This window comes from Mandrillus leucophaeus, unplaced genomic scaffold, assembly GCF_000951045.1.
Source record: "Mandrillus leucophaeus isolate KB7577 unplaced genomic scaffold, Mleu.le_1.0 Scaffold118, whole genome shotgun sequence".
NCBI classification, from domain to species: domain Eukaryota; kingdom Metazoa; phylum Chordata; class Mammalia; order Primates; family Cercopithecidae; genus Mandrillus; species Mandrillus leucophaeus.
In genome coordinates this window covers 4,079,460-4,103,537 of record NW_012100098.1, presented here as the reverse complement: position 1 = coordinate 4,103,537, position 24,078 = coordinate 4,079,460, and the positions used below count along the sequence as shown (strand labels likewise).

At 46.0% G+C, this 24,078-nt stretch overlaps 2 protein-coding genes across 4 annotated transcripts in view; one reads left to right on the top strand and one right to left on the bottom strand.

The window, feature by feature from the left end:
* PRPF40B (PRP40 pre-mRNA processing factor 40 homolog B (S. cerevisiae)) overlaps nucleotides 1–24,078 on the top strand; it is an 82,059-nt gene that overhangs the window by 5,242 nt on the left and 52,739 nt on the right. The window lies entirely within an intron of this gene.
* FAM186B (family with sequence similarity 186, member B) overlaps nucleotides 10,436–24,078 on the bottom strand; it is a 23,295-nt gene continuing 9,652 nt past the window's right edge. The window contains exons 6-8 of one of the 3 annotated variants that reach the window (XM_011964867.1): nucleotides 15,541–15,710; nucleotides 14,651–14,841; nucleotides 10,446–10,670 (exon numbers count right to left, since the gene is read on the bottom strand). In XM_011964867.1, coding sequence (XP_011820257.1) covers nucleotides 14,694–14,841; nucleotides 15,541–15,710 — 318 coding nt within the window. In that variant the 3' untranslated portion in view covers nucleotides 10,446–10,670; nucleotides 14,651–14,693. Of the gene's footprint in view, nucleotides 10,671–14,593; nucleotides 14,842–15,540; nucleotides 15,711–24,078 lie in introns of those variants that run through there. The other 2 variants (XM_011964848.1, XM_011964858.1) reach the window with 2 other exon arrangements.

Here is a 24,078-nt window from a genome sequence, read left to right as displayed (position 1 = left end):
AAAAAAAAAAAAAAAAAAAAAAAAACCTCCAAAAATATGGGCTCTGAGAGTACGTAGAACTAAACAGTCAAAAACAACATAGGCTCTGGAGTCATAGTACGTGGTTTGAAACTGCCTCTATCACCTATCAGCTTATGACTTTGAGCAAGTTACATTATTGTGCCTCAGTTTCATCATCCATGGGGAAATAATAGTCCCCACTTCATTAGGATGGTTGTGAGGAGTAAATCACTTACTACTGAAACAAACAGGTGGTGTATAGCAAGTGTTCAAAAAATGTTAACTGTTGTTACTGCTCTTAGGGCTTAGGTCTGAGTGCCTCCTGCCAGGTGGTCTGACTGTAGGACCCAGACTTTGATAGCACAGCCCCTCCCCACTCTTGTCCACTAGAGCAGGACTAGTTGCTCTCTTACCTAGGGCTGCTACCTCCTGGGACCCAGTCAGAGGACACAGGATCTTGCTGCTGTTGGCTCAAGTACTTTATCTTCCTAGGGAGTCAAATCAAATAAAGCTGTTGACCAATACTAAGTTACCTTGGGATTCGCAATGCAATTTAAGTCAGCATACACTGTACTTGAGATCTGTATACTGTGTTTTTTGTTTGTTTGTTTGTTTGTTTCTGTAAGGGAAGAGAAACTATCTGCAAAGGAAGATTCTCAAACACAGATTGAAACCCTCTGAGATATCGACCCCCTAGGTTAGAAAATCACAGATAAAACTGTATGAAACCTCCAGCTTCTGTAACATGATAAAATAAACACATTTTACTCCAAAAGCCAGAATCATGCTTACTGAAGAAATCTGGATTATTCTCATTAATTAGGTGTGTTACAAGGATGGCCCCTATGACTCTTTTTATTTAATTTTCCTTTGGAAGTACTGGCCTATGTAATTAAAGAAGAGAAAAGAAATGAGATATAAAAACTAGAAGAGTTAAAATATTTATGATATGATAGCCTACATGAAAAATCCAAGGATATCAACTGAAAAATTAATACAAATAAGATATTTTAGGCAAATGGGTAGAAATGAGTATTTTTTAAAAACTGCCTGTTTGACAATATAAGAGAATAGATTGTATTGTTTGCAACAGCAACAACACAGTAAACCAAGCGCAACAAATGTGCTAGATCTAGGTACCTGCATTAATCTGTTTTCACGCTGCTATAAAGATAATACCAGAGACTGGTAATTTATAAAGGAAAGAGGTTTAATTGACTCACAGCTCCTCATGGCTGGGGAGGCCTCAGGAAACTTACATTCATGGCAGAAGGGGAGGGGAAGCAGGCAACTTCTTCACAAGGTGAAGAGAGAATGAGTGTGAAGGAGGAACATTTACATAACCATCAGACCTCGTGAAAAGTCACTATTACGAGAACAGCATGGGGGAAACTGCCCCCATGATCCAATCACCTCCCACCAGGTCCCTCCCTGGACATGTGGGGATTATGGGGATTACCATTCAAGATGAGATTTGGATGGGGACACAGAGCCACACCATATCAGTACCCAAAACTAAAATGCCACCAAAGGAAGTCTGAATAAATGGGAAGGCATATTCTATTTTTGGGTGGAAAGACTCACTATTATAAAGATGTCAGCTCTCCATAAATTAATCCATAAATTTAACACAGATCTAATAAAAATACCAACAGAGTACACAACCTGAATATAAATTCATATGGAAATTTTTGCATCAGGGATAACCATGTTGCTTCAGTAGCATCCCCAGAATGAAAAACAACCAACCAAAACAAAACAAAAAGAATAGCCACGAGAACATTTTGAAAAGTAAGGTTAACGAGAGGAGAAGCGCTATACCACATATTAAAACAATAGTTAAAATAGTAAAATCCAGAGAATACTAGCACACACATAAGCATTTTGATCAAGAGAACATAATAGGCTGGGGGTGGTGGTTCATGCCTATAATCCCAGCACCGTGGGAGGCCGAGTTGGGCAGATAACCTGAGGCCAGGAGTTCAAGACCAGCCTGGACAACATGGTGAAACCCTGTCCCTACTAAAAATACAAAAATTAGCCTGGCATGGTGGTGTGCACCTGTAATCCCAGCTACTCAGAAGGCTGAGGCAGGATAATCACTTGAACCTGGGAGGTGGAGGTTACAGTGAGCTGAGATCACACCACTGCCCCTCCACCCTGCGTGATAGACTGAGACTCCATTTCAAAAATAAATAAATAAAAAATAACATAATAGTCCAGAAATAGACTTCAGGCATTAAAAAGTTTAGTAAATGATAAAGATGGCGTTGTCTGTCAGTAGGGAAAAATGGATGATACAGTAAGTAGCAATGAGACAATTGTGTAGTCACTTGGAGAAAAATAATGTGGTATCTCTTTTCAGTTCTTTTTTTGTTTTTTGAGACAGAGTCTCGCTCTGTCACCCAGGCTGGAGTGTAGTGGTGCGATCTCCACTCACTGCAAGCTCCGCCTCCCGGGTTCATGCCATTCTCCTGCCTCAGCCTCCCACGTAGCTGGGACTACAGGTTCCTGCCACCGCGCCTAGCTAATTTTTGTGTTTTTAGTACAGACGGGATTTCACCGTGTTAGCCAGGGTGGTCTTGATCTCCTGACCTCGTGATCTGCCCGTCTCAGCCTCCCAAAGTGCTGAGATTACAGGCGTGAGCCACCGCACCCGGCCCTCTTTTCAGTTCTTACACTAAAATAAATCCATATGAAACAATTATGTTTAAGTAAATGTAAAAGGCCAGGCTTGGTGGCTCATGCCTGTAACCCCAGCACTTTGGGAGGCCGAGGCAGGCAGATCACTCAAGGTCAGGAGTTTGAGACCAGCCTGGCCAACATAGTGAAACCCCGTCTCTACTAAACATACAAAAAATTAACCAGGTGGGTATCTGTAATCCCAGCTACTTGGGAGGCTGAGGCAGGAGGATGGCTTGAACTTGGGAGACAGAGGTTTCAGTGAGCTGAGATTGTATAACTGCACTCCAGCCTGGATGACAGAGTGAGGCTCCATTTCCAAATAAATAAATATAAAAGAGTAAAACCACAAATTTATAATATCGCTGTAGAGAAAGTATTTTCCAGAATGGCACACATTTTCTCTTAGCTTAAAAAAAAGACAAATTCTGTCAACATAAAAATCTATAACTTCTACAGAGCAAAAAACATAAACAAAGACAAATGGCAAAGTAGGGAAAATATTTGCAACCCATATCATAGTCAGAGGGGCTAATTTGCTTAATATGTAAAAAATCTCTACAAATCAATATGAAAAATAACAAATTCAATAAGAAAATGGGATGGTTAATGGAAAGATAAATGTCTCTTAAACATGAAAAAATACTCAGCCTCACTCACAAGACAATTGAAACTACATTTAGTATAATTTTTCACCCACAGATTGGCAAAAAATCTAGATGTTGGACACTTAGCCTTGGCATGGTTGTAGGGTAATACGCACTCTTGTGTTGCTGTTAGAACTGTAATTCATTAAGACTTGTCAGAATTACAAATGCGTAGAGTTTCTGATCCAGTGTACTATCACATATGCAAAATAAATTACATATAAAATTATCAGCCATGTGTGGTGGCTCACGTCTGTAATCCTAGCACTTAGGGAGGCCAAGGTGGTAGGATTGCTTGAGCCCAGGAGTTCAAGACCAGCCTGAGCAAAGTGGCGAGACCTCGCCTCTACAAAAAAAAATGAAAATTAAAAAATTAGCTGGGTGCTGTAGTCGCAGCCACTTGGGAGGCTGAGGTGGGAGAATCTCTTGAGCCCAGGAGTTCAAGGCAGCAGTGAGCTATGATCACGCCACTGCACTCCAGCATGGGACAAAGAGAGACCACCTCTCTTAAAAAGAAAAAAAAAAAGAAAACAGTTATCAACTGGAGCATTGTTCATACCAGCAAGTTTAGCAAAAACCAGCTCACACATCTCTCACTAGAGGACTAATTAAATAAATCATTGCACATGCGTACAATAGAATATCATATAACCAGGCTGAAGAGCTGTCACAAAAATCTTTATAGGCCATGATTGAACTTTATCCTAAAAAGAATGAAGAGCCATTAATGAATTTTTAAGCAGAAGTGTGGAATCAGACCTGCATCTTAGATGTCTCTGGCTTAGTATGGAGCATAGATTGAAAGAGTAAAACAGAAGCCAGGGAGATTAGTTGGTGGCCCGATTTAGGGTAGTCACTGAGGGGAAGACACAAAAGATGTAGACGATGACAGGGCTTGGTGAGAGATTGCATGAATGGGTGCAGGAGCTCAGGCACCTGTGATGCCCGGTTCAGGCTTTGGCAGTGGATGAGGCTGGCATATACACAATGAGACCAGAGGCACAAGTGGAGCCACAGGGGTTGGGGGTGAGAAGGAAACGTGATGAGTTTCATTTGCATTGATCAAGTTGGAAGGGCCAGTGGGCAGCCAGTTGGAATGTGCAGTTGAGCATTTGCGTATACAGCTCTATGACTCAGAGGAGAGATTGGAATTGGGGATGGATTTGGGAATCTTCATTGTACAGCTGATATTTCAGGCAACAGGGCAATCTGAAGTCATCTTGGGATGTCCTATGGCATGAGAGGAGAGTCCAGGCACTGGAGCAGCCCCTAGGGAACACAGGCAGAAGAGAATGAAAATCTGCAGGAGCTGGAGGAGTGTGGGGAACGTGGGTGGGAAACCAAGAATAGCATCATATCGCAGACCTTAAGGAAGAGTGTGCTTGGGTTTTACTGGTGTCTGTCTCTCCCTTGATTTAAAATCCTCCACATAAACTGGGTTTTATTTTTCTTTGTTTTCTCCCCATCTGTCTTATCCCACCTTCAATGGAGCACGAAGTTTTGTGTATAATAACTATGTCTGTGGACAAGCAAGGGCATGAGTGAGTGACTACAGTTGTAACTGGTTCTTTACATGACTGTCGCGCACACCTCCACAACTGCTCCTCTCCTTGTTCTCCCTGTCTCCATTCTCTAAATTCTCCACGCTGCCATCAGTGGCTCTCCACTGCCTACAGAGGAGCGTCCTCTGGTTGGCCTTCAAGCCCATCCACATCCAGTCCCAGCTGGTCTTATCTCCTACAACACATGGTGTGGAACTACAGCCACACTGGCTGCTTGCTGCCACATGAACATGCTCTGTGCTTACAGTGTCGTCTTCCCTTGGATTTCCTGCCCCCCTGCCCCCTGCCATAGTTCCACCCATCCTTCCACATTTCATGGAGATCCCACTTAGCCCCAAAGGCCTCCCCAGACCTTCACTGCCGTGGATGTCTTCCCCGTTCTCCGTTGCACTTTGTCTTGCGTTCACACACTAGCTCCCTACCGATTACTACTCTTTCTCCACACTGGAGTGTGAGGGGAGTCTGTCCCAATGTCGCCATTCCCCCATGGCTTGCCTCTCCACCTTTTAAGTCTCTACTCAAGCATCACCCCGCGAGGCTTGCCATGACCCCTCTGTTTTCAGTGCCAACTCCAGCACTTGGCACAGTACAATTGCTGAAGGAGTGGTGGGTGGATTGTGAGTCCTTGAGAGTTCAGGACAATACTTGAATGTATTTCTGTAACTGTGCCAGTGCTTTGCATCCAGTCAGCACCCTGTGTTTGCAGTAGGCTCCTGGGAAATGAGTTTTACTCACTTCCGTGCCCCTGCTGCCTAATACAGATCATGGCAGCACAGTAGGTGCTCAATAAATGTTTAAGGAATCAATAAATGAAAACTTACTAATTTAATTGCCCCCAGGAGCCTCCAGAGAGGCCACTGGCTGTGCAAACTCACTGGTTTGTGTGTGCTTCCTGCCAGCGCTGACAGGCTGCCTTATGGACCGGTGACAAGCTGTGTCCTGTAAACCTGGCTGTGCTGAGGGATGGTGACATGCAGCTCACAGAAGGCACTAGGGCTGTCATGGTGGCTAAGCATTTAATACAACGATTGTGGCGCTCCAGGCAGAAACACAGCCCGGAAGAAGCCTCAGAGGCAGGCAAGGAGGAGTGGGAGCACTTACTCCTTAGGGAAAGCTTGACTTGGTTTCTGTTGTGTTCATGGCCCTTCGAGGATCTGGGTAGAGGGGAAGCTACACCTGTGAGAGCAACTGGGCATCCTTCTTAAAGAGTTTCAGGTCTAGTGGGGTTGAGGACAGGCTCACCAATAATCCCAGAACAAAGGCAAGATGGACCAATGCTGGAAGAGATAGTCGGGCGAGGTGGCGGGCGCCTGTAGTCCCAGCTACTCGGGAGGCTGAGGCAGGAGAATGGCGTGAACCTGGAGGCGGAGCTTGCAGTGAGCCAAGATCGTACTGCTGCACTCCTGCCTGGGTTATAGCGAGACTCTGTCTCAAAAAAAAAAAAAAAAAAAAAGATGGACCAATGCTGGAAGAGATCCACACACAAAGGCAGGAGAGCCCCCAGGAGAAGGGGAGGCTTAGGGAGGATTAGTGGAAGCTTCATGGTGGAAGGGCCATCTGAGCTCATTGACTAAGCTTTTTTTTTTTTTCTTTTGAGACGGAGTCTCACTCTTGTCTCTCTGGCTGGAGTGCAATGATGTGATCTCAGCTCACTTGAATCTCCGCTTCCCAAGTTCAAGCGATTCTCCTGTCTCAGCCTCCCGAGCATCTGGGATTACAGGTGCCTGCCACTATGCCCGACTAATTTTTGTGTTTTTTTAGTAGAGACAGAGTTTCACCATGTTGACCAGGCTGGTCTCAAACTCGACCTCAGGTGATCCACCCACTGCGGCCTCCTAAAGTGCTAGGATTATAGGCATGAGCCACCACGTCTGGCCTTCATGACTAGGCTTTCTGAATAGGATAGAAATTGAAACAGCTTCCAGCTGGTCTCCCTGCTCCCTGCTCCCAGTCTGTGCTCATGGTTGCAGCCAGAGGATGCTCTTGAATTGAAGGACAGATGATGTCACTTCTCTGCTCAGAATTCTGCAATGGCTCCCATTGCATTCCAGGTGAACAGAGGTCCTTACGGTGGCCTACAAGGCCTTGTGTGATCTGCCTCCCAGTGGCCACTGCAGTGTGACTCCTCCCACCCTCCCACTCACCCACATCAGCTACCCCGGGCACCTTGCTGTCCCCTGAGTGTGCCAGGCAGGCTCTCACCTCAGCCTCCTCTCCCTGCCCAGCACCCCCTTCCCCCAGCTCACCTCCTCACCTGCTTCAGGTCTTCACTCTAACATCCTGCCGTGCCCTCTCTACTTTAAATGGTAACACCCACTCCTCTGCATTCTGCTGCCTTATCCCCCTTGAAATTTGTGTTTCTCCGTGGCACCTTTTATGCTCTGACATAACTGTGCATTTTACTAATTTATTTTTGTTTCTTGTCTTTTCCCCCCATAGAATACAGGCTTTGTGAAAGCACGTTTTTGTTTGTTTGTTTGTTTGTTTGTTTGTTTTTTGAGATGGAGTCTCGCTCAGTCGCCCAGGCTGGAGTGCGGTGGCATGATCTTGGCTCACGCAACCTCCGCTGCCTGGGTTCATGTCATTCTCCTGCCTCAGCCTACTGATTAGCTGGGACTACAGGCACCTGCCATCACGCCTGGCTAATTTTTTGCATTTTTAGTGGAGATGGGGTTTCACCATGTTAGCCAGGATGGTCTTGATTTCCTGATCTCATGATCCGCCCACCTCGGCCTCCCAAAGTGCTGGGATTACAGACTTGAGCCACCGCGCCCGGCCATGAAAGCACTTTTTAAAAATTTGTTTTACTCACTACAGTATCCCTAACACCTAGAACATTGCCTCATGTTAGGTGTCCAATAGGTACTTGTTGAATGAATGAATGAAAGTAAATGAATCAATGGGGCCATGCTAAATGCTTGAGGAAGTCCATGGGAAGGGCCTCCTGGCAGAGCTCCTAAAAACGACTGCCCAAAGGGTCATTTGCAGGGATAGATCTCTGCCATACAGAGCAGAGGACCTGCTGGAGGTAGGCGGTCAAGTATGGAGGAAGGGGCCCCAGGCCAAGGGAGAGCAGACTCCACCACCATGAGTCCTCCGCAGGATCCCCGTGTCCACAGCATGGGTCAGGAATGCCTCAAGTCTTCTGCTCCCTCTGCCGCACTTGCTGTCCACGTTCCACCTGCACCTTCTCAGGAACCCCACCAGCTTCCCTCGTGTCCCTCTTTATGCAGTTCCCTCCCTTCTAATTCCCATCCCCTCTCCAGGCCAGCTGAGGCCCTTAGACAAGCACTTTGCTGCCTCCTTGTGGCTTCTGCAGGAAAGGTTCCTCCTCTCTTCCAGAGAATGAGGACACGGGGCACCTAACAGACAGCCTGGGGGTGATGAGAGAGGAAACCTGAATCTTCTTGACCAGTGGCGGCCTGAATCATTGGCAGCTGCCTGCTCACAGCACTGCTGCCTGTGGCAGTGAACATCTCTGTGGCAGCACCCTGACTGGTGCACCAGCTGGACTCAGGCTTTGGTCGTTCCAGGCTGCTCAGCTCCCGGGAAAGAATGTGCGGCAGCAGTCAGACCCCAGGGCCTGCCTCAAGGGTCACTGAGGTCGGTGACTAGTGTATCCAGCCTCCACCTGCTCAGCTTCCTCCCAGCTCAGAGGCAATAAATAGTGTTTGAGGGGCTGATGAAGTCACTAACCAGCGGAGGGCCTCCCCAGGGTGTGCAGAGAGCAGGGCCGGAGTGTGACAAAAGAGTCAGGGCCAGGGTATGGAGGACTGGGATATTACATCCCAGCCAATTGTTTTTTGCAGATAACAGATACCTGCCTAAGCTAATTACCCCCAAATGGAGGAATATTTTAGAAGGCTCCTGGGTTATCTTGTGGACCCATAACTCACAAGACTGCCTGAGAAGACTGCTTTATTTCTTACTCTACTGGGTAACTTTTTCTTTCTGGCTGCTTTCAAGTTCTTCTCTCATCTTTGGTTTCAGGTTTGACTATGATATGCTGAAGTATGTTTTTCTTTGTATTTATCCTGCTTCGGTTCTCTGAGCTCCTTGGATCTGTGGCTTCTTGTCTTTAATTTTGGAAATTCTCGGTGATTATCTCTTCAAATAGCTCTTTAAATATTTCTTCTCCCTTTTCCTTCTGGGACTTTGATCACATGTGTGTGAAACCATTGGTATTATCCCACACATCTTGGATGTTTGGTTTGGGGTTTGCTGGTTTGTTTTTACTCTGTCTGTGTTATAGTTGGCTAATTTCTATTGATCTTGCCTCAAATTCACAAATTTTTTTTTTGCCTTTCTTTTGTCTAGTTGGCTGATAAACCTGCCAAAGGATTTCTATATCTCTGACGTTAAGAATTTCTTTTTTTTTTTTGAGATGGAGTCTCACTGTGTCACCAGGCTGGAGTGCAGTGGCACAATCTCGGCTTACTGCAACCTCCACCTCCCAGGTTCAAGCAATTTTCCTACCTCAGCCTCCCAAGTAGCTGGGACTACAGGCATGCACCACCATACCCAGCTAAATTTTGTGTTTTTAGTAGAGACGGGGTTTCACCATGTTGGCCAGGATGGTCTCGATCTCTTGACCTCGTGATCCGCCCGCCTCAGCCTCCCAAAAGTGTTGGGATTACAGGCATGAGCCACCGCACCCAGCGGTTTAATTTCTGGTATCTTCAAGTTTCCATTTCTTTTGTACAATTTTCTACTCTCTACTCAAATTCCGCATCTGTTCCTGCATGTTGCCCACCTGTTAGAGGCAGATCTTGTAACATGTTAGATGTAGCTACCTTCAAAGTCCTGCCTTCAAAGTCCTCACTTGATAGTTACAGCATCCCAGCCATGCACATCTTCTTTTCTTGAGAAGATGACTCCTCTGATCACAGAGTCATATTCATCTGTTTTCTGACTTTTCAGACCATGCATGGCTTTCCCCTCCCTGGCTCTATGGCTGGGTTGTTTTTGAAGGGTTTTTCTCGCTTCCACTGTATGCCTCTTTGCAGTTAGTCAAGGCTACAGTAGACTCTTCTCCCATGTCCCCTTCCACATTTGTTTTGGTTCCTCATCTGAGGCTGTGGGCCATGCAAGCAGAGCTACGGCCAGTCCTCAAATATGGCTTGAAGCAATGCTCAGAGAAATACTCCTTCCCATGCCTTGTCTTCCCTGAATTTTTTTGGAGTAGAAGCAATACATTGACCAGAAATGTCAACTTTGCTCTGAAAAAAAAAAAATGAGGCTCCTGTATAGTAGCAACGAACCTGATCACTAGAAAAATACCACACACACACACACACACACACGTATATACACATCTACACATATATACACATGCATACACATACATGTATACACACATACACACATTTATACACTTATATATTTATACATGCACACACGCACCTATACACACATACACATATATACATACACACCCATACACATGCACACACATATACACATGTGCAAATACATACATAAATACACCCACACATACATAAATACATACACACATACATACACAAACATGTATACATACATATATACACAAAGATACACACACATATATATTTGTCTTCCAACCCTCTTGGCTTCACAGCTTGACCCGTGCAGGCTTTCTTTGCCTTTAAGAAGATGAAATTGTTACCAAAGCAGGAGAAGAATGTCAGACACTCTGCGTGCTCGCCAGAGAGCTCGCTAGAGGACATGCAGAAGGTCAAAGTCCTCCATGACCACAGCAAGTTCAGCCACCAGGCCCCTTAAGCACAGTGCCAAGAGCCTGTGAAAACATGAAACCTTTGAAAATATTATGGGTGCCAAAATGTAAAAACAAAGAATGTATGAATATGTATGAAATCTTTATAAAACATAATATTTTCAGTTTCATTCACTGTCAAATTTAATATTCGAAATAGTCTCATTACATTTATAAAACTTGTTCGATTTCTTCTCTGTGCATGCTGATTGCTGAGATGTCACTCACAGCTAAGTACACATTAAATAACTTATTCATAGCAAGTTAATTTCTAAAGCAAGGTTATCAAAATGCTTTCCAATTATTTAGAGCAATACATTTAGTGTGAGGGCATTTTAAGATGTTAAGTATCATTGGGGTGAGGCCTCCAGAAAAGAAAGCGCCTGGGACCCGAGAGGCTGGAAACAGCCCAGGGCTGGCCCAGCTGTGCTGTGCATGTGACCTGCATCATACCACTCCCCTTCCTCCCACACCAGGCATCCTCGCGATATCTTAAGCTGTGATTCAGAAAACAAATCCTACTCCTGGCATCATCCACAGAACCGGCTGTTCACATCCCACATCCTGCTCAGCTTTCCGGAGTCTCAGTCTTAGGCTGGAAGCAAGGATGGGCGCCATTCCTGAGGAAGAGAACCGCTGGACATGGGTTCTCTGAGGATAGGGTAATTTCCTATTTGTATGTGTGGTCCCTAGGCCAAGGGTGCTGGTGAGTGGAGAAGGATGGGGCGGGGGAGACTGAGTGGGGACCAGGCAGGTAGCTGTGTGTCAGGTGGAGGGTGCGTAGGTGCTCATGAGCTGATTGAACTAACCGAATTAGTGTCTCAACTGAACTGACAGACGCTTGCCAGAGATGGCCTCCTTAGCCCACACCATCTATATTTGAACCTCATGTCTCCATTTCTTCCACCTTTGTCCTCACTCAGAGACATGCTCACCTTTGCCTCCCACCTTATGACACCTGGCTCTGGTCTGTATTTGGTATCTCCTTTTGTTCTCACCTTCTGAGCTTTCATGCAAATCACTGGCATGTCAGTGATGTATCTGTCCATATTTTGATTAAATGAAGAGTTGCTGACACCTACTAAGTGCCAAGTGCCACTCACAGCTATCTCGGCATGTTTGCTCCCAAAGTACACAGACAACACTCAAAGGGTTCTAAAACTGAGTTGAGGAGGTGTGGGTTTCAGCAATGAGACAGAATTTTAAAATAAACCAACCTCTATTTTGTTAAAAACATAGAGTTTGGGGACTGCAGGAGGGAAACAGTGTTTCTCAAAGTTCTAGGAGAACTCAGCAACACCCAGAGGGTTTCTTTAAAAGCACCAACTGGGAACCTGCATTTCAACCAAGTTCTCTGTGGGTTTCCGTCCCTCGGAAGGTTGAGAATCACCAGCTAAGGGATGCAGTGGAGACTGGGGCTGTCTTGATCCTTCTGGCTTATTTGGGTTCCAGGGAGTGACTCGCTTGACTTTTTTTGAACAAGCTAAGCGGATTCATTTGTAGGTTCCTGGCATTCCTTCCTTTGGTTCGCTGAGGCACTGCAAGAGTTAATAGAGTTACAGGTTGGGGAGCAACTGAGACAAGGCCCAGGCTATGTGAGTGCCATCCAGCACCTGAGCACTTCCCAGAGCCAAGTCCAGAGCTGGGTCCAGACTCAGCCTGGACACAGAACTGCTCAACACAAAGTCATGATCCGCCCACCTCGGCCTCCCAAAGTGCTGGGATTACAGGCGTGAGCCACCATGCCCGACCTGTACCAGTGTGTTTTTAGCTGTGCAGGAACAGACCCTGAGCAAGGGGAGGGCAGAGCACTCAAGAGTCAAGGCTAAGATTCTCCTGCTACAGAAAGCATTTGGGGTCTGCAGACACACACAGCTCTCCCACCTGTCAGACAGAGAACCCCGGGGACATGCTTGTAAGACAAAGCTGAAAAAAATCTCAGAGAAGGGGGGCTGCTGGGTTTTGAGGGATGCAGTCTTCTAGCATCTCAAACCATGGAGGGAAGATGAGCAACCCTCCCTCACATGCCGAGAGGACACCCCAGTGGGCCTGGAGACAAACAGGCTGTCAGTGCCAGGCAGACCAGGAGAATGGGGCATGAGGTTGGGCCTAGTTATGAACCCATATGGGGCTGTGAGCTGGACAGCATGGCCAGGGGAGCTGGCGAGGTCAGCAGGACCACAAAGAGGCGAGTGACCTGGCACTGCGCAGCAGGTGGATGTGAGGACTCATGGTGGGCCAGGAGCAGGCGGCTCAAGAAAAGGTGCACTTCAGGGAGTGGAGCAGTGTCCAGGAGGGCGCTCCCAAAGGAGGCAGCACAGCCACCACCCTGAGGTAGCAGCAGCCTGGGCAGGGACAGAGAACTTTTGTTAGAGACCAGCAGATCCTCATGCCAAAATAGTGGACCCCAAGACAATGCAGGGAGCCCCCACACTGAGACATCAGGAGCAGCCTGACACGCAGGGAGGTGGTGGCAGCCTGGGATGTGGGTAAAGAAGACAGCACAGCAGGATCTGCCTCTGTACCTGGTGGTGAGATCAACACAGTAAACAGGTACAGGGTTGAAAGCAGGGAGAAAATTGTCTTCATCTAAATTTGCTTAGAAAGGGGAAGCTGTCTTTGCTGGGAACAATATTTTGATAAGTGCCTTAAGCCTGAAACTGGGATCCCAGTGGAGGCCTGGGTGTGGGTGGAACAGCTCTGCTTGAGACATGAAGGAATTTTAGAATTGTACATGTTTTACCAGAGAGAGAGGCGGGGAAAGAGGGAAGAAAGGAGGCTGCTGCTTAGTGCTGTTCAACATGATTCCTGTTCCTCACTGTCCCTCTGTATTTTCAGCAAGTTACTGACGTCATGAGTGTATGGGCTCAAGTGGGGTGTGTACCTCTGATACTTATGTGCACATATCTCCATGTGTGGGAAGAACAAAGGGGCTGGCCTGAGACTCAGAAGCTGGGCAGAGCACAGGCAGGGAAGGGATGTGGAGAGGAGAGACCCCCACGATGGGGAGGGCTTTGGGTAAGTTTAACCGAATCTCTGCCAGGCCAGGCCCCAGTTGACTTATGGGTTACAGTGTTCTATCACAGTGTTGTTTTGGTTATTCTCCATTCTGTTTGCTGTATCTAAATCAACAACCAACAGCAACACACATGCACATCCCCCTTGGAAACCCTCCAGGAACTGGAAACCAGGTTTCTGCACTGGGTGGACTGGAATGCTGGGACTCTCAGGCCCATTTCAGAGCGCAGGTGCGGCCAGGGACTGGCCCTCTTTGACGCCGCTATGCCTCCCTATCTCACTGAGGTCTCTAGTTGGAGGATGGGGGCAGCACCAGCATCTTCTGGCTCTTGGCTCTGGTTAGGTCTAGACTGGAGGCATCAGGAGCCTCTCCCGATTGGGGATCTGTAACTGACGCAGGGCCAGGGTCACAGGAGGCAGATGGGATGGCTCATGTAGAGAGGGTCCTTAAAAGAGCCTTGAGCCTTCAGTAGTGACATCTACAAGCCCAGAGAGGCAAAGGAGAGCTAAGCCTTTTCTAACCAGAAAAGCCTCTTGTTGGCCCCTGGAGTCCTGCCTCTGTCCCCCCAGCCAGCTGTTCTTTCCAGGGACCGTTCTTGAAGGTAGTAAGGAAAGGAAGTGACAGATAGGCCCAGGCCCAAGGCTCAGGTTTCTCAGGCAGTCCAGGGACTCCCTCATCTATCCCTCCCTACACCTGGCTCCCCCGAGAACCACCCCCAGGGCTAGGGTGAGATGGGGCTCTTCAGAATTCATGTGCAGCTCAGGAGGCCAGTGTGAAGGAAAAGCCCCCTGGTGGCCTCTGAGACACTAAGGAAACCCTTCACTAGAATTGAAGTGCTGTTGGCACAGGGACTCTGCTTACATCCGCCTAGCAGAGGAACCAGGTTAGCCTCTCTCTGTCTGGTGTGGGATAGTAAATGAGGTCATTGTTAAAGCCTGGAGAAAGATTTATTGGGGAGAATCCACATTGACCATCAGCCTCGCACCTTACTGGGCCTTCAGGAAGTTCAGGCTTTTGTGGTAGGAGGACTACACGTCCAGTGTCAACAGCCGGGGAATATCTGGGTGTCCCCTCAGCTGGTCCCAGGGAAGGCTGGCAGGGGTCTTTTTTTCTATTGCGTAACTGGAGGAGACCACCTCGGTCTTCCAGACGGCCTCCATCTGCTTCCCTTGTTGGCTGGGAGTGGGGGGTTTGGAGAATGTGAAAAGCAACAAAGAGAGATTGAGATGCAAGAGACTCTCCAGAGCCACCAGGCCCAAGTGGGCTTTGTCTCCTTCCTTTCTCAAATCGAGTGTGTCACTGTCCTCCTCGTCTCCCCTCCAACACTGAGTCTGAATCTCACTTCCCTGGGGCTCCTCTGGCGGAGAAGCTGCTGAAAGAGGTTCCCAGGGTGGCCCTTGTCCTTTAAGGAACAGGCCCTGGGCAGAAGCCCTGATCTAGGCCATGCAAGGGTAGGTGTGGACCAGGGTCCTTTTAGCTGCCCAGAGGTTCACAGTGTCTCCAGAGCCTGCAGGTCACATGGTAGGGAGGTTCAGGTTTGTTTACAGGACAGACCAATGGCAGATGCCAAATCGATGCTCAGGGTAGAAAAGTTGTAAGTTTTCAGGTGTGGTCCTCAGAGTCTTTCTGTTGCACAGTTTGAAATGCACTGGTCAGGCTAGCCCCTGAAGCCCACACACTATGACACACACCCCACCTCTGGGTCCGTGGCCAGCACTGGGGAGGGCAGCTGAGAAGACAGGCACTTTGCAACTTGTAGGGTGATCTTGGCCTGTTGGTGCCCTCACTTCACAGCCCACCTCCCCAGGCTGGTCACTCCTGCTGCCTGCCTCTTCACCCATACAGCTGCTGCCCCCTCAGCTTCCCAGCACCTACCGGGCCATCTGCAGGGGCGCACATTCCCGGTGCCTGGACTGAAAGGGCTGCTTACAGGTGGGGCCACTGGGGTGGATGTGCCGGGGTGAGGCTGCAGGCAACTTGCATTTCTTCGGCTTTGGTGAGGTGACCTCAGGGATGTTCAGGTGAACGTTCCACTCCAGCAGGAGCTAGAGGAACCAGCAGAGAGGCATCAGGGAAACAGGAAGTTATCTCCTCCCTAGGTTGGGAGGAGGCTTTGCCTGCCTGTCTGTGCCCCTGCTGGACTCAGGGCTGAGTGGAGAGGGTAAGGTAGAGGGAATCCCTTCAGTTAGAAACCCTGGGACCACAAGGTATCAGACCTTTGCTGGAAACTCCTTGAATTCTTTTTTGCTGTGTCAGTTCCTGTTTCTCCTTTGTTGTGAGGAAGCTGGATAATGGGCAAAACAGCAAGGAAGAAAATAAAACCAGAGCAGCTGGAACTAGAGCAGCTCCAGGCAGGGTTCACAGCAGGGGGCCAGGTTGTGCCTGGACTGCACTGGGTATCTTTTTGTCCAGCCCCAGCCCTGGCACAGGTTGAGAAGCTGGGGGAACCTTCACAGCCACTCAAAGAATTGTCATGTCCCTTTCCTTCTCAATCCCAAAACAAACAGCAAGTCAAGATGCCTCTAGGAGATTATCTGGACTTGTATAAGGTGATACGAAACCTCCATGGCCAAGGCTCTTCTAGCTGCTTGATGCCAGCCCTCATACCAATGCCTCAGCATGCTGCCTCCCCTAGACTCAGGCCACTGCTGCTCAAGACTCGGGGGCAGGTGGTACCTCCTGACCCAACCCTGGGGCAGGTCCCAGCTGGCTCTGACTCACAACTGTGGGATCCTCCAGTCCCTCCAAGCTGCCCCTAGGGACCACGTCGGCACTTGCTGCTTTTCTGCCCCTGGCAGCCTGAACCTCAGGTCTAGAGCTGAGGGCTGCTCATCCCAAAGCCAGTGTTGCAAATGAAGGAGTCTGGCAGGGAAAGATCCCATACTCATGGGTGGTGCAGAGAGCTATTCCTGCCATATGAAAGATGAATATGGATATAAACTCAATACTTGTATAATGGGGACAAAATTATTAATAGTCCCAAAGGGTATGAATTTTAATTTGCTGGGTTAGTTCCTGTTTTACATCTGTTGTAGAGAATCTAGAAACAGGCAAAACATCAGTGAAAAAAAATTAAAAGAAGACAAAAGAGTTAAATCTATATCTGTACCTATATCTATGTATCTATAATAAAGAGTCAAGGCCGGGCACGGTGGCTTACCCCTATAATCCCAGCACTTTGGGAAGCCAAGTCAGGCAGATCACAAGGTCAAGAGATTCAGACCATCCTGGCCAACATGGTGAAACCCTCTACTAAAAATACAAAAAAATTAGCAGGGCGTGGTGGTGAGCGCCTGTAGTCCCAGCTACTCGGGAGGCTGAGGCAGGAAAATTGCTTGAACCCGGGAAACGGAGGTTGCAGTGAGCCAAGATCACGCCACTGCACTCCAGCCTGGCAGCAGAGCGAGACTCTGTCTCAAAAAAAAAAAAAAAAAAAAGAAGTCAAAAGAGGAGAATATAGGAGTCTTTTATTCCATTATTCCCAAGTTTTAGCTATTATCTCTTTGGCCTTTTTTTTTTTTTTTTAATTCTATATTATTTTGCATTTATTTTAAATATCAGAAGTTTCAAGGATTCCAATACAAGTTTTCCTTTTTTTAGTAATTCAGTATATAGACAATTATTGGTATACACATGGTTCCATTATCCCTCAGTGGTGTATGGCCCATAGATTAGTAATCATTTATCTAGACAAAAAGAAAAGGAAGTTTGGGTGTCAGAGACAGTGTGTTGGAATTTAAAGAGGTTTTCTGGATGTGAGAGAATGGGAGAGGAGAGGAAAAAATAAAAGAAAATTTCATTATTGTGAATTATAAGCTGGACCCACTTTAGTGATTATGAGTGACCCAATTAAAGATTGGGGTTGGCCGGGCGCGGTGGCTCACGCCTGTAATCCTAGCACTTTGGGAGGCCGAGGCAGGTGGATCACAAGGTCAGGAGATCGAAACCATCCTGGCTAACCTGGTGAAACCCCGTCTCTACTAAAAATACAAAAAAATTAGCAGGGCGTGGTGGTGAGCGCCTGTAGTCCCAGCTACTCGGGAGGCTGAGGCAGGAGAATGGCGTGAATCCGGGAGGTGGAGCTTGCAGTGAGCCAAGATCAGACCACTGCACTCCAGCCTGGGCGATAGAGCAAGACTCTGTCTCAAAAAAAAAAAAAAGATTGGGGTTACTTTTTTATTATTTTTGGTGGGTGAGTGAGCATTATATCTCTGAATGGGATACAATGGATACAATGGCATAACGAGATCACATAACATCTTGGGATTTATTTGGGTTGTACTTGATGTATGAATGTTAAAACCAGGTCTACACATTTTAGATGGTTACTTTATTGAGTTCTGCCAATGTAAAGTGGGGTGGTGGGGAGGGGGTGAAAGAGTAAGGTTTCTCCTAGTGTTAGTTTTCAGAGGAAAAACGTGAGGTCTCAGCAAGGACATGGAAAAGATGAGGATAGGCTCCAAGTGTAGAGATTAAGAGAGTGAGTTGGCCTAAACCAATGGTTTAGGTTCTGTTGGCCTAAACCAGTGGTTCCTAACCCATAGGGCATGGTCCCCTGAGGGGCAATGGATTTTTTGCCAGGAGCCCAAGAGTGTAAGTACATACTCAAAATTGTACAAAAATTGAATAAATAAAAAGTAAAACTAAGTATACAGGAATTCTTGGAACTTTTAACATTTAAAATGGGTCTTAATAGTATGGGATTTTATTTGAGGAGATAAACTAGTGATAAAGGAATAACAAGGACTAGTTTACTATTCTCCTGTAAACAACTAGTAGGCCAAACAAAATATATGAAAAAATGATATATACCCATTCAGACAACAGGCATTGCAGGTCAATGATCCCCAAAAGGAATGAAACAAATGAGACAATGTCCAGGCCCCAGCACAGGGCAGGGAACCCAAACAGAGGCCAGCAGCCTTGCTGAGATGAGGAGACAGCGTTTGGGGATCAGGGAAGCCAAGGTGACTAGAATTTGAAAACTAGAGTACTAGAGAGGAGGAAACCACACGGCAAGAAATCTCCAAAGCTCTGTAGAGGCGTCCCATTAAGTCTCTGTGCACGCCTGCGAGGAAACTACCAAGGCTAGGGGAAGAATCACTGGGCAAGAACAGACAAAACCATCCTCAGAGTTCATATATCCCTGGGAAGTGTTTGTGTTCACATCTGTAAAATACTGAAAGAAAAAACTGCCCAACTGGAATTCTACATCCAGCAAAAACATCTTTCAAAACTGAAAACTGAATAAACCTTTTCAGACACCAAAGCTGAGAGGATTCATCACCAGCAGATGAGCAGTGTGAGAAATGTTAAAGGAATCCTTGAGGCAGAAGGAAAATGATACTCAAAATACATTTGGATCTACACAAAAGAGTAAAGAGCACTGGAAATGGTAAGTGTGGGGGTAAATAGATTATTCTTTTCCCTTTGCTTAAGGGAAAAGTAATAACAATGTACTGTTGTCCCTTGCTATCCATGGGGTATTGGCTCCAGGACTCCTCACAGGCACCAAAATCTGTGGATGCTCACATACTTATATAAAATGGTGCAGTGTTTGCATTTCACCCACCCACATCCTCCTGTATATATTAAATTATCTCCAGATTACTTATAATACCTAATACAATATAAATGCTATCTTCAGACTGTTTAGGGAATAACAAGAAAAAAAAGTCTGTTCGTGTTCAGCACAGACACATCCATCCATTTTTTTCTCCAAATCTTTTTCATCTGTGGTTGGTTGAATCCACAGATGCAGAACCCATAGATACAGAGGGCCAACTATATTAGGGAATTTATAAGTTACATAGGGGCAAAATGTATGACAACAGTAGGACAAAGGCCAGGAGGGAAGAAATAGATGTATACTGTTGTAAGGTTCTTACACATGAAATAATATTATTTGAAAGTAAATTATGATAAGTTAAAGATTCATATTGTAAACCCTAGAGCACAGTGGCTCACGCCTGTAATCCCAGCACTTTGGGAGGCCGAGGTGGGCAGATCACATGGTCAGGAGTTCAAGGCCAGCCTGACCAACATGGTGAAATCCAGTCTCTACTAATAATACAAAAATTAGCCAGGTGTGGTGGTGCGCACCTGTAATTTCCGATACTCAGGAGGCTGAGGCAGGAGAATCGCTTGAACCTGGGAGGCGGAGGTTGCAGTGAGCTGAGATCATGCCACTGCATTCTAGCCTGGGCAACAGAGTGAGACTCTGTTTCAAAAAAATAATAATAAAAAAACAAAATAACAAGACAGGCTGGGCATGGTGGCTCACGCCTATAATCCCAGCACCTTAGGAGGCTGAGGTGGGTGGATCACATGAGGCCAGGAGTTCGAGACCAACCTGGCCAACATGGCAAAACCCTGTGTCTACTAAAAATACAAAAAAAATTAGCCGGGCACTGTGGCAGGCACCTGTAATTCCAGCTACTCAGGAGACTGAGGCATGAGAATCGCTTGAATCCAGGAGGCAGAGTTACGGTGAGCCGAGATCACACCACTGCACTCCAGCCTGGGAGAGAGAGTGAGACTCTGTCTCAAAAAATAAAAATAAAAAATAACAAAAATAACAAAACAAAGAGGTATGGCTAATATGTAATATGTCAGGAGTGGAGATAAGATGAATTTACTTGAAAAGCTCAATTACTCCACAAGAAGGCAGGAAAAGAGGGGAAAAAAACCAAAGGACAGATGAGACAAATAGAAATGAAGAGCAAATTATATATTTAAACCCAACTGTGTTGATAATCACATCAAATATAAATAGCCTAAAACCACCAAATAAAAGGCAAAGATTGACAGATTGCATAAAAAAGCAAGACCCAACTATAAAATATCAATTAAAAACCCAATTTAAATATAGAGACATGGTGCTCACTTCGGTAGCACATATACTAAAATTAGAATAATACAGAGAAGACTACTAGCATGGCCTTGGTACGAGGATGACACACAAATTCATGAAGCGTTCCAATAAATAAATAATATATAGACATAGGTTAACAAAAAGAAAGAGTGGAAGAAGGTATACCATGCAAATAGTAAAAAGTATTTAAAAAGCTGCAGTGACTATATCAATATTGTTGTACACTGACGAGCAAAGAATATAATTAGAAACAAAGGGCTGGGTGTGGGTGGCTCATGCCTGTAATCCCAGCACTTTGGGAGGCCCAGGTGGGTGGATCCCCTGAGGTTGAGAATTGGAGACCAGCCTGGCCAACATGGCGAACCCCATCTCTACTAAAAATATAAAAATCAGCCAGGTGTAGTGGCAGGCGCCTGTAATCCCAGCTACTCAGGAGGCTGAGGCACAAGAATCCCTTGAACCTGAGAGGTGGAATTTGCAGTGAGCCAACCAAGATGGCGCCACTGCATTGCCTGGGTGACAGAGCGAGACTACATCTCAAAAAAGAAAAGAAAAGAAAAGAAAAGAAACAAAGAGGGCCATTTCATAAGGATAAAAGTCCAAATTTTGGGCCAGGTAGGGTGATTCATGCTGTAATCCCAACACTTTGGGAGGTCAAGGTGGCAGGATCGCTTGAGGGCAAGATTTGGAGACCAGCCTGGGCAACATAGTGAGACCTCATCTCTATTAAAATAAATAGTAAAGGTCAAATTTTCAAGAGTACATAAACAATCTTAAATGTGTATGCACCTAGTTACAGAGCTTCAGAATATTTGAATAATAAACCTATAAAACTGAAATAAATAGACGTAACTGGAGAGATACAGCATGCTCATGAATTGAAAGAATAAATATTATTAAGATGCCATTTCTCATTGCTGGGTAGGTAGGAAATTGGTGGGTTGTGGAGTTTGTGGTGGGTACTTGGACGAAAACTAGAAAGACACTCAGAGTAAAAAGGAGCTCACAATGACATCCAGGACATTCAACCCCCAAAGCAGCAGCTAATGATATATATCTGTGGAGAATGTCATGCAGAAAATGAAATAAAATCCAGGGATCCAATCAGATGCAGAGAATGTGGATACAGAATAATATTCAAGAAAAGGACTGAAAGATTGGTGGGTTTTGATGCTCAGAGAAACCTGGGAATTCAGAGGAATGTCTTCACTTACACCTGAATTTCCCTTTTAATGTTTCTCATTGTTGTATAGCTTTGGGTTTTGCATACAGTAGTTCCCCCTTATCCTCAGGGGATGCATTTCAAGAACCCTGGTGGATGCCTGAAACCTCAGTACCAAACCCTTTATACACGTTTTTTCCTATATATGCTTAACTATGATAAAGTTTAATATTTAAATTAGGCAGAGTAAGAGATTAATAACAAAATAGAACAATGTTAACAATATACTGTAATAAAAGTTATGTGAATGTGGTTGGTCTCTCTTGCTCTCAAAATATCTTACATAGGCCAGGCGTGGTGGCTTACACCTGTAATCCCAGCATTTTGGGAGGCCAAGGCGGGCAGATCACCAGAGATCAGGAGTTCGAGACCAGCCTGGCCAACATGGTGAAACTCCATCTCTACTAAAAATACAAAAATTAGCCGAGTGTGGTGGCAGATGCCTGTAATCCCAGCTAGTTGGGAGGCTGAGGCAAGAGAATCGCTTGAACCCAGGAGGCGGACGTTTCAGTGAGCTAAGATCACGCCACTGCATTCCAGCCTGGGCGACAGAGCAAGACTCCCAAGCACTTTGGGAGGCCAAGGCAGGCAGATCACTTGAGGTCAGGAGTTAGACACCAGCCTGGCCAACATGGCGAAACCCTGTCTCTACTAAAAATACAAAAAGTAGCCAGGCATGGTGGCGGGTGCCTGTAATTCCAGCTACTCAGGAGGGTGTGGCACGAGAATTGCCTGAACCCGGGAGGTGGAGGTTGCAGTGAGCCAAGATGGCACCACTGCACTCCAGCCTGGGCAACACAGCAAGACTGTCTCAAAAAAAAAAAAAAAAAAGGAATGCCGCAGACTGAAAGATAATATCCATGAAATACAGATCTGGTGTAGAACTTGCATACCAGATATAGGTATGCAAATATTTGATATAGGTATCAAATATAGGATGAACTTTACAACCCAATAATACGCTTTAGCAAAGGAGATAAATGGATGACAAATAAGCACATGGAAATATGCTCACATTATTGTTAGGAACATTCACATTGTATAAATTAAAGTCTTAGTATAAAATAGTTCTACAACTCAATACATGAAAACATAACCTGATTTATTTTTATTTTATTTTTTTTTTGAGATGGAGTCTCGCTCTGTCGCCCAGGCTGGAGTGCAGTGGCATGATCTCAGCTCACTGCAAGCTCCGCCTCCTGGGTTCACACCACTCTCCTGCCTCAGCCTCCCGAGTAGCTGGGACTACAGACACTTGCCACCACGCCCGGCTAATTTTTTTGTATTTTTAATAGAGACGGGGTTTCACCGTGTTAGCCAGGCTGGTCTTGATCTCCTGACCCCATGATTCGCCCTCCTCGGCCTCCCAAAGTGCTGGGATTACAGGCGTGAGCCACCGCGCCCGGCTCCTGATTTTTAAATCATTATTATTTTGAGTTTTTGGCTGAAGAAGCAGAGGAAATGGGGACGGTCATCCTGTAGATGTCATGAGGCGAGCTGGGATTAAGGTCACCATTGCGGGTCTGGCTGGAAAAGACCCAGTACAGTGTAGCCATGTTGTTGTCATTTGCCCTGATACCAGTCTTGAAGATGCAAAAAAAGGGGGACCATATGACATAGTGGTTCTACTAGGAGGTAATCTGGGTGCACAGAATTTATTTGAGTCTGCTGCTGTGAAGGAGATACTAAAGGAACAGGAAAACCAGAAGTACCTTATAGCCGCCATCTGTACAGGTCCTACTGCTCTGATGGCTCATGAAATAAGTTTTGGAAGTAAAGTTACAACACTCCCGCTTGCTAAGGACAAAATGATGAATGGAGGTCACTACACCTACTCTGAGAATCGTGTGGAAAAGGACAGCCTGAAATTCTTACAAGCCGAGGGCCTGGGACCAGCTTTGAGTTTGTGCTTACAATTGTTGAAGCCCTGAGTGGCAAGGAGATGGCAGCTTAAGTGAAGGCTCCACTCGTTCTTAAAGACTAGAGCAGCGAAATGTGATGATCACTTAGAGAAATAGGCCATTAGGAATCCATTTTCACTGTTCACTCTGGACAAAACAATGGTAGGTTAATATGTTCAGAAGCCACCGTCATAACTGCTTTTACCAAAGTATAGTCGTGAAGTCACAGCTACACAGAGATTTCTCAACCTACAACTTGTGTCTGCACATTTCTAAGCCTTGTTTGCAGAATAAACAGGGCATTTAACAAACTAAAAATAATAAAATAGGCAGAGCAGGAGTTCAAGACCCACCTGGGCAAAATAGTGAGACCCCGTCTCAAAAAAAAAAAAAAAAAAAAAAAAAAAAACAGTTAA